The sequence below is a fragment of the Triticum dicoccoides genome, chromosome 7B, assembly GCF_002162155.2.
Source record: "Triticum dicoccoides isolate Atlit2015 ecotype Zavitan chromosome 7B, WEW_v2.0, whole genome shotgun sequence".
In the NCBI taxonomy this organism is placed as follows: Eukaryota; Viridiplantae; Streptophyta; class Magnoliopsida; order Poales; family Poaceae; genus Triticum; species Triticum dicoccoides.
The window spans coordinates 588,962,115-588,971,751 of NC_041393.1; the positions used below are offsets into that span (position 1 = coordinate 588,962,115).

At 36.9% G+C, this 9,637-nt stretch overlaps 1 protein-coding gene across 4 annotated transcripts; it reads right to left on the reverse strand.

The window, feature by feature from the left end:
* Window positions 1-3,733: 3,733 nt before the first annotated feature.
* On the reverse strand, window positions 3,734-6,209 carry LOC119341434. Of its 4 annotated transcripts, none has more exons than XR_005165101.1 (4): window positions 5,723-6,209; window positions 5,072-5,123; window positions 4,537-4,572; window positions 3,734-3,981 (listed from the first exon to the last, which is right to left on the reverse strand). XR_005165101.1 is itself a non-coding variant. In XM_037613307.1 (3 exons), the coding sequence occupies exons 1-3, from the start codon at window positions 5,978-5,980 to the stop codon at window positions 3,944-3,946; spliced, it is 441 nt and encodes a 146-aa protein (XP_037469204.1). In that variant the 5' UTR covers window positions 5,981-6,209; the 3' UTR covers window positions 3,734-3,943. The 4 variants fall into 4 exon arrangements, 1 of the variants encoding a protein (XP_037469204.1); XR_005165099.1 differs by having other exon boundaries at window positions 4,537-4,681; XR_005165100.1 differs by lacking the exon at window positions 5,072-5,123.
* Between the last annotated feature and the right edge of the window lie 3,428 nt (window positions 6,210-9,637).

Genomic DNA, 9,637 nt, shown 5'->3' on the forward strand with positions numbered 1-9,637 from the left:
CATGTTTGAGCATCGATCGGTCTCCTCGTGAGAATCTTATGATGTGATTTTCTTCCTAGCACCTATGTGGGGAGTCCCAACCCACTAGACATGCCTAGGAAGCCCAGAACACATGGCAACGCCACGGTCACGCGGTGACCACGCGACGGGCATGCGAGTTTACGCGCTCTAGAGTTGGGTCCCTCGGCCACCGTCCAAACCTCGACGTATCGCCACCAAACCATGTATTTATGATTAAATAGGTACTTATGTAACTAGAAATTATTTTTGGAAAAAATAAATAGCAAACTACGAGGCAGCTGCAGTTCAAATTTGACTCGCTTCCAACTGAATCGGCGGAAATTTGTCTTTTTCACCAGAGGTGGATCAAAACTTTTGACACCCAACCATTTTGTCAATTGTGCATTAAGTATGGCCTAGTATTTTATAAAATTGGTTTGGTCCAAATTTGCAACAAATATATGGTAGGTCCTTCATAAAAAAAACTCATTTCAGGCACTCGGAAAATGGAAAATGATTTTTCTGTGCAAAGAAAATGAAAACTTTCTTAGGCAACATTGTTTGCCATTCCAAGATGCACCCTTGTGCACAATATGAGATCATTTGAACAAACTATGCCATGAATGTGGCCATAAGATTGATCATTTGACTTGAAAGCCATGAACTTCACACATGATAGCTCATTTCTGAGAACACTTTTTTAAAATAATTTCCGTATTACAAGTTTATTATATTTCCTGGAAACTTGGTCACATATAATGACACAATGCGAAGGTTTTCCAATTTTTTGATTTTTTTTTGAATTTTATGCCCATTTCAAAATGCGGTCAAAACGACGGGCTTGACCGTTCCTAGCTAGTGGTTGAATCTTGGAAAACTTTTGATGTTTCTCTTATTAAATAGATACTTATGTACCTAGAAATGATTTTTGGAAAAAATAAAGAGCAAACTACGAGACAGCTGCTGTTCAAATTTGACCCGCTTCCACCTGAATCGGCGGGAATTTGTCTTTTTCACCAGAGGTGGATCAAAACTTTTTACACCCAACCATTTGGCGAATTGTGCATTAAATATGACCTAGTATTTTAGAAAAATAATTTGGTCCAATTTTGCAATAATTATTTGGTAGGTCCTTCACAAAAAAACCTCATTTGGGGCACTCGAAAAAGGAAAATGACTCTTTTGTGCAATGAAAGTGAAAACTCCCTTAGGCAACATTGTTTGGAATTCCAAGATGCACCCTTGTGCACAATATGAGATCATTTGAACAAACTATGCCATGAATGTGGACATAAGATTGATCATTTGGCTTGAAAGCCATGAATCTTCACGCATGATAGCTCGTTTCTGAGAACATTTTTTTAAAATAATTGTTGTATTACAAGTTTATTATTTTTCCTGGAAACTTGGTCACATATGATGACACAATGCGAAGGTTTTCCAATTTTTTGATTTTTTGAATTTTTTATGCCCTTTCAAAATGCGGTCAAAACGGTGGGCTTGACCATTCCTAGCTAGTTGTTGAATCTTGGAAACATTTTGATTGTTCTCTGATAAAATAGATATTTATGTACTTACAAATGATTTTTGAAAAAAATAAAGAGCAAACTATGAGGCAGCTACAGTTCAAAGCCGACCCGCTTCCAACTGAATCGGCGGGAATTTGTCTTTTTCACCGGAGGTGTATGAAAACTTTTGACACCCAACCATTTGGTTATTGTGCATTAAATATGGCCTAGTATTTTAGAAATTTGATTTGGTACAATTTTACAGCAAATATTTGGTAGGTTCTTCACAAAAAAACCTCATTTCGGGCACTCAAAAAATGGAAAATCAATTTTCCGTGCAAAGAAAATAAAAACTCCCTTAGGCAACATTGTTTGGAATTCCAAGATGCACCATTGTGCACAATATGAGATCATTTTTACAAACTATGCCATGAATGTGGCCATAAGATTGATCATTTGGCTTGATAGCCATGAATCTTCACGCATGATAGCTCATTTCTGAGAACACATTTTTAAAAGAATTGCCATATTGTAAGTTTATAATTTTGCCTAGAAACTTGGTCACATATGATGACACAATGCGAAGGTTTTCCAATTTTTTGATTTTTTTGAATTTTTTATGCCCGTTTCAAAATGCGGTCAAAACGGCGGGAATGGCCGTTCCTAGCTAGTTGTTGAATCTTGGAATTTTTTTGGTGTTTCTATGATTAGAGAATACCTTGCTGAAAACCGCTTATCATTTCCTTCTGCTCCTCGTTGGGTTCGACACTCTTACTTATCGAAAGCACTACGATAGATCCCCTATACTTGTGGCTCATTAAGACTCTTTTCTGGCGCCGTTGCCGGGTAGTGTAGCGCCTTTAGTAGGTGGAATTTGGTAAGGAAAAATTTATATAGTGTGCTGAAATTTTCTGTCACTTGTTACTATGGAAAGTAATTGTCCGAGGGGCTTATTCGGGGTATCTTCACCCCGTCCAGTAGAGCAAAGAGTTGCTCCTCTACCTACTGAACCTATTGAAAATGAAACTCCTTTTGAAATTCCTTCGGGTATGATGGAAAAACTGCTAGCTAACACTTTTGCAGGAGATGGAACAAAGCATTCTGATGAACATCTACTCTATGTGGATGAAGTTTGTGGACTATTTAATCTTGCAGGTATACCCGATGATGTTGTTAAGAAGAAGGCCTTCCCTTTATCTTTGAAGGGAGACGCATTGACATGGTATAGGCTATGTGATGATATGAGATCATGGAACTATAAAAGATTGAAATTGGAATTTCATCCAAAGTATTACCCTATGCATCTTGTTCATCGTGATCGCAATTATATATATAATTTTTGGCCTCGCGAAGGAGAAAGCATCGCTCAAGCTTGCGGGAGGCTTAAATCAATATTATATTCATGCCCCAATCATGAGCTCCCAAGAGAAGTAATTATGCAAAGTTTTTATGCTCGACTTTCTGATAACAATCGCACCATGCTCGATACTTCTTGTGCTGGCTCTTTTATGATGAAGACTATTGAATTTAAATGGAATTTATTGGATAGAATTAAACGCAACTCTGAAGATTGGGACCTCGACGAAGGTACGGAGCACTACAACAGGACAGGGCTTTGGTAACACGCACTTGTGTTACTACAGGTCCAAAAAAGTGTTACGAGGCAATGGAGTAACACATTATGAGAAGTGTTATGTTAGGCCGTGTTACTGAGAGATGTCTACTGTCACACATAATAATTGTTACTATATGTTAAAAATTATGTTACAAGTTTGCTATTGTAACATGCACCATATGTGTTACCGGATAAGCTAGTAACACATTCTGATAACTATAGTAACACAAATAGTAACATAAATGTTAGGCTAGTAACATAGTTTTCTAGCTTTAGCAACACTAATTGTAACACATTTTAGTACCTCTACAAGACATATTTGTCCAAATATTAAACACAATAACCAGATGAGATAACGCATGCGCTGACATGGCAATCTATGTGGCAACTCATTGATTTATTTTCCTCGTACTTGATGATGTTGTGGCGATGAAATGGCAATAAACACATGGACTTTAAGAGGGAGAAGGAAAGGTGACATGGATGCCACATTTGCCCCAGCCAAGTATTGATAGCACATTTAAATTTCCATTATAGTGTTAGAGCACATGTTTCTATAGCATTAGATTTAATATATTTTTTCTGTTGAATTTGGATAGCCGATTTCAAATTCTAGGTTCACAAAATTAACTAACTGCATTTCAATCACAAAATGGATAAAAACAATGTAACTGTAAGTCACATTTACATTAATGGGACGGAAACAACAACTAGAATCGCTTGCAACCATATCATATGGCCAAGTCACGGTAAGAACAAAGAGTAGTTGATATCTAGTCCAAAATCATAATGTTTTGAGCTGAACCAAAAGACTTGTTCCCTATGCCAATCTCCGCAAGCGAGTGAACACCAAATTATCTGCAAAAGTGAAAGTACATGTTGAGTTACATGAACCGAAGGAAGATGCCAATTGTGTATGAATATAGATGATAAATGACAATAAGATTGACATGCTATCATTTTTAGGAGCGAATCTAGATCTTCGGCAAAACTCAATTTTTTTTAATAATGTTCACTTGCTCTATATTAACATTCTACACGACACGAAACTAACAAAGCTAAATACATCCAATTTGGCCATAATACTTGCAAATTTTGATTCCAATTATAGCATAATATTTCTTTTGCCTACAGATAATCATCTCAAGTACGTAAAACTGAATGTACGGGCATGTGGGATGTTTGACTAACAAAGCATACAACAATTCTCTAAATATCAGCTAAAATTTTGCTTTATTACACATTAAAGAATAGCATATGTTACGTGCTTGAAGATAAGTGGGCCACAGAATCGGTGGCAAATAAGGACACCACTTAATAAAGACACATACAAGTTTAAGCATTAATTAAACATGTTGGTTCAAAACTGCATAATCAAGATATATTAATGCAAATGATGGATAGAAAGCTCACCTGAATGACAGGCATTGTTCTTCCTGTCCATCAGCACTGCGTATTCAAATATTATAGAAATCCATGAGACTACAAGAATGCAAATGAGCGTAAAGTTGAAGAGCGTCCCAATACATGAAACTACCCACGGAGCCAATATAACCTTCTGCACCAAGAAGACAATGAAACAAAAGTAGAATATACATAAGATAGAGAGAAGCGTGTTCATGTGCATGTGTGAAACCAGAACATGCACAAAGAAGTTATAGGTGGGCGAGAGAGATATCTATATGAAATCTATCCTATCTCTCTTGATGGAAGTTTCATGAGAAACAACCAGCACCTTGTTTATTCATTCAAGAGCCTCATCTGCAGCTTTCTCAGCAATCACATCTGTGACCTCTAGATTAGGAGGTGGTGGAAGATGGTTGCAAACAACATTACTTGTTATTGCAACTTTGCATAATGAAGTACAGAACAATGGGACGCACTAATTCAGTGAGGTGGACTGAGTAAAATAATATAAGTTATCCCCATTAAGTTAAAAGAAACTCACACGGTGACCAAGTGCAACAAGCTCCTGGAGCTCTTTATGGATACAGTCCATACTGAAAGAAAATATGGAGCACTTAATACAATTAACTACAGAAGCACAGTTGAATCATTTTACAAGAGCCCACAAAGCATATTTACAGGCTATGAAGAAAAATGACTTGCTAGCAAAAGAAATATCAAACTGCTACGAAAATTTAACTGTAACTATAGAAACAACTTTAGTATTTACTTTGTGGAGAAGGGAACATGTAGGTCCATGATAGCTAATGTAGTAGACAAATGTAAATGAGCAAACCCTCTACATAGTGAAGGGGTAAATTAAACCTTGAATGCTCTCTAACATCTCATAGATACTATGTTCAAACTACAGCCAAATTCCAGACTCCATAGTGCTCAGACCCAAGTTTTGCAAAACCTCTGACGTTTACGGAATTCTACAATGTGGCAAATGTACTGAAGGACTTAGTTTGAACAATCCACCAAACAATTCAGCAGTACGATACCCTAGTCGAAGTGATACAACATTTGTATGAACACATTAGCCAATTACTATCTTGAAATCACATAGAAAATAATTATAATCTGCAATCATCCAAAGTAAAAAGTAGTCAAGAAACCTATTTAGAACAGGTAAAGCCATCACATGAATCACCTGCAGAGAAGGCAAGTCACTGCTGCGATCTGGAGAGGAAGGTGGTCCGTGCTTGGGGGTCAGTTTGCTGCTCCACGGAGGTGCCACCGTCAGAGTCGTTGCCGGTCGTGGGAGCCCGTAGTCAGGTCGCCGGCCAGGCACCTCTTGCTCGGGATGTCGGAGACGCAGACTGGCCGGCGGAGATGAGGCCGTGGATGTGGCGTCGCTGTCACCAGATCCGGTGCCGTTGGCAGCGGACATGGGCTCCAAGAATGCCATAGGGGGTAGCTAGGGCGTTGGACGATTGGGAGCTCGAGCACTTGGGATGGGCGGACGGCGCTGCCGCGGCGTGCAGGGCGGGTTAGCAGCGAATCGACGCGGTGGGCAGCTGGGGCAGGGAGCTAGCGGTGGCGGCCGGGCAAACAACGGCAGCTACTCATTGTCGTGGGGGTGGCGGCTGGGATCTGGGAGTGGAGAGGAGATCGGGAGATGGGGAATTAGGTCTAGGCTTCACCATGGAACGGTGGTGGTCTACATAAGAAATTCTGTATCAAGGCCCTTTTTTTAGAGAGACAATATCGGGCCTTTTAATTGCGCTGCGGGCCGGCAATTTTCTGAAGGACGCGCGGGAAGATGACGGAAAAGTGGCGGGGTGCCTAAAAATCTTGCTACAAATACAACTCGCTACATATATTTAGTGTAAACATTTTTTAAATAGTTTAAAATTTATCAAATAAATGTATTTCGATAAAATTTATTTAGAATATATATGCTTCATTTTCTCCAATATGATGATTCGATCTCATTGCATTTCAGTATTTCAGAAACACCTGTAGATGATCTCAAAAGAACTAGTTCATCAACAAGGAAGTTGTCCATCTTGTTGAGGTACAACAAAGTATGATTAATCAGTTTGTGCTGACGAGAACTTAGTAAAAAATCACATATGATATTTTTGTTCGAAAAGGCCACTTTAGTAATTTTGAGAAAGACCTCTTTGATTGTCGTCTATGAAAAATATTTGTAGGCCAATAACACAATACGGTTTGCTCCCGCGATGTTTGAAAAGAAACACACCAGTAAATTTGATTATGCATTGATCAAAGATGATACCAAAAAAAGTTCACCAAAACTATTTTGTAAAATAAAATAATCCCAATATGATGAGGGAATTTTACTTACAACAAAATCTCTCAAAATAAAACTTATTTGACAAGCGACGAAGAGAAGTGTAGATTGAAAGCATCGAACCCGAAGACACACGAAAGCAGACAAACAATGACCAGATCCAAACACCATCGAACACAAAAATGCGAACTGAATCCCACAAGATCCGCCGGAGATACACCCCCACACGCTCTTCGACGACGCTAGACACATTGTCGGGACGGGGGCTAGGCAGGGAGAACTTTATACCATCTTTGGGGAGCCGCCGCCTTATCTTCTTGATAGAGGGTACACAAGCTCTAAACAACCTCAAAACAAAATACATCAAACAGAGCATGAGCCCTCCCACCGGCGCGGGAACCTTACTTAACATATGGGAGCTTTAGAGCTTGGTTATTGCCAAAGTAAAGAGGGCACCGTAGGCGGCGGAGTGGGTGATCTATAGGAGAAACAGTCATGGCAATTGGGGTACTTTGAACAACTTGTTTATGAGATAATATTGAAACACACATTTTAACCCATGTGTGGATATTGGTGTTAATGATCCATGATCAAATTAGGGGACAAATCATATTTCAAATATGTAAACACAAAATAGTTAAAAAATGTATAGAAATAGGAAAGCAGTCTTGCACATGGATGCAGCGTGTTGTAAACCTATGAAAGGGTGAGAAAAATAGTAGTCATGCCCCTCGCACCGACACTTTTGGGCCTTCCTAGGTCCAGAGGATCCATGCTAGCAACCGGTCAAAGCGATGATTATAATTTGGGAAACTCTAGAAGATCTTGCAAAATGTCATTTTGTTCCCTTTCTACTATTTCTCAAAAAAGTATCTACGTAGTTCATCTAAATTGTTTTATGGGATTTCCTAAAAAGAAATACTCCCTCCATAAATTGTCTTACTAGTTTTTTTGTTTCTTCATGGTTTTCTTTGGTTTTTTGTTCTTCTTTTAGTTATTTTTCAGTGGCTTTCTTCATTTATTTCTTTGTTTTCACTAGGGTTTTTTTCTTCAGTTGTTTCGATCTTTTCTTGGTTTTCTTTGATTTTTTTCTTGTTTTCTTTTGTTCCGTTTCTTTTTTTCTCTGTTTTTGCTGTTTTTCTTTTTTATTTGGTTTTATTTTGCTCCTTCCCTGGTGTTCTTTCTTTATGTTTCCTTTTCTGTTTTTATCATACCTCGTCTTTCTTCAATACATGTGTAATATTTTCAGTGCTTAGTGTACATTTTTAGTGTACTCGTGAAACATTATTTTGATACACGTTGTGCATGTATGAAATACACAATGTACATTTTTTTATTTAAGACATGTATTAAACACCTTTTCAAATCTACGGTCAACATTTATTCAAATACACAGTGAACTTTTTCAAGGTAATAAACATATTTTTTAAACAATACATACATTAAATATGTGATTAACACTTTCATTGTATACGTAAAACATGTTGACATTTTTTAAATATAAGACGTACATTTTCTTCCAATACATGTTTTGGACACATTTTGCAATAAATTCTCAACACTTTTGCAAATACACGGTCTACATTACTGACGGTAATAATTCGTTTTTATAAATATACGCGTAACATTTCCTCAAGCATATGTTTTTTATGTCTACTTTTTCCATACACATCCGTACATTTTTTGTATACATCAGGAATATTCTTTAGATACCTTTAACATTTTCCAAATACATGATTAAATTTGTTTTAAGTTTTGTTTTCTATAACTTTTTTTACAAACTCTATACATGGGGAACATTTTTCTACGTATATCAAACATTTTTTGAAACATATATTTTTCATACATATTGTACTTTTTGTATACATAAGGAATTCTTTATGCACATTTAACATTTATCAAATACATGATAAACATTTTTTTATATATGCGTTTTGTTGTCTAGTTTTTATACACATTTTATATTTTCCTATACATTAGGAACATTTTTGCATACGCATTTAACATTTTTTAAATACATGATTAATATTTTTTATTTTTGTATGTAAAGTTAGTTTTGTAATTGATATATTATAATATTGGGAAATATAATCAAGGGTGAAAAATAAAATCTGAAACATTCTTTTTAGACCAATGCAAAAATATGAAAAATAATGGAAGAAAATAGCCGCTAAAGGCCTTTATTCCCTGATGGGTCGGCCCATTCTGGGCGGCTGCTGCTAGATGCAAGGCATCGGCGCGCCCATTTAACTCCTCGCCCGCCAGCGCGCACATTTCTTTTAAATGGGCCTAGACCCATCGGTTCATCGTTGTTAAGAAAAAGGCACGTTATTCATTATTAGGACAACAGCAATGATGGCGCCTTGGTAATCACGTGTTCTCACTACTACTATTTAGAGGTAGCAGGTTCGAATCATTTTAAGGTCATTATTTTTTCTTCATGCATGTCAAATAGCCCCCATGTTTATAAACTTTACAATATTTTTTAATTTATTCGCTATTTTTTATAGATAAATGAATGAATTTATGCTTACATATTGGACGTTATTCCAACTTGAGTCATTATGTATCTCAAATAAATACAAGTAATATAGGAAAAATATTCAAGACCTATGTACAAGCTTATGTCATAGAAAATAGTTTTTCAGAAAATCAATCGAGTAAAAATTTGAACTTATGTTTCTAAGCAGTGTGGCACTATTCCTTTTGTATTAAAATGCAATATTAAACTGTTCCTTCTTTCTCTAAAGTTATATAGCCCCCATGTTTATAAACTTTACAATATTTTCTTCATGCATGTCAAATAGA

Coding starts and splice junctions, on each gene's coding strand:
- LOC119341434 (XM_037613307.1), bottom strand. CDS start 5,980: ATGGCATTCTTGGAGCCCATGTCCGCTGCCAACGGCACCGGATCTGGT. Junction 4,682..5,722: donor GTGACTTGCCTTCTCTGCAG/GTGATTCATGTG, acceptor TTCTTGGTGCAG/AAGGTTATATTGGCTCCGTG. Junction 3,982..4,536: donor GAACAATGCCTGTCATTCAG/GTGAGCTTTCTA, acceptor TCACTTTTGCAG/ATAATTTGGTGTTCACTCGC.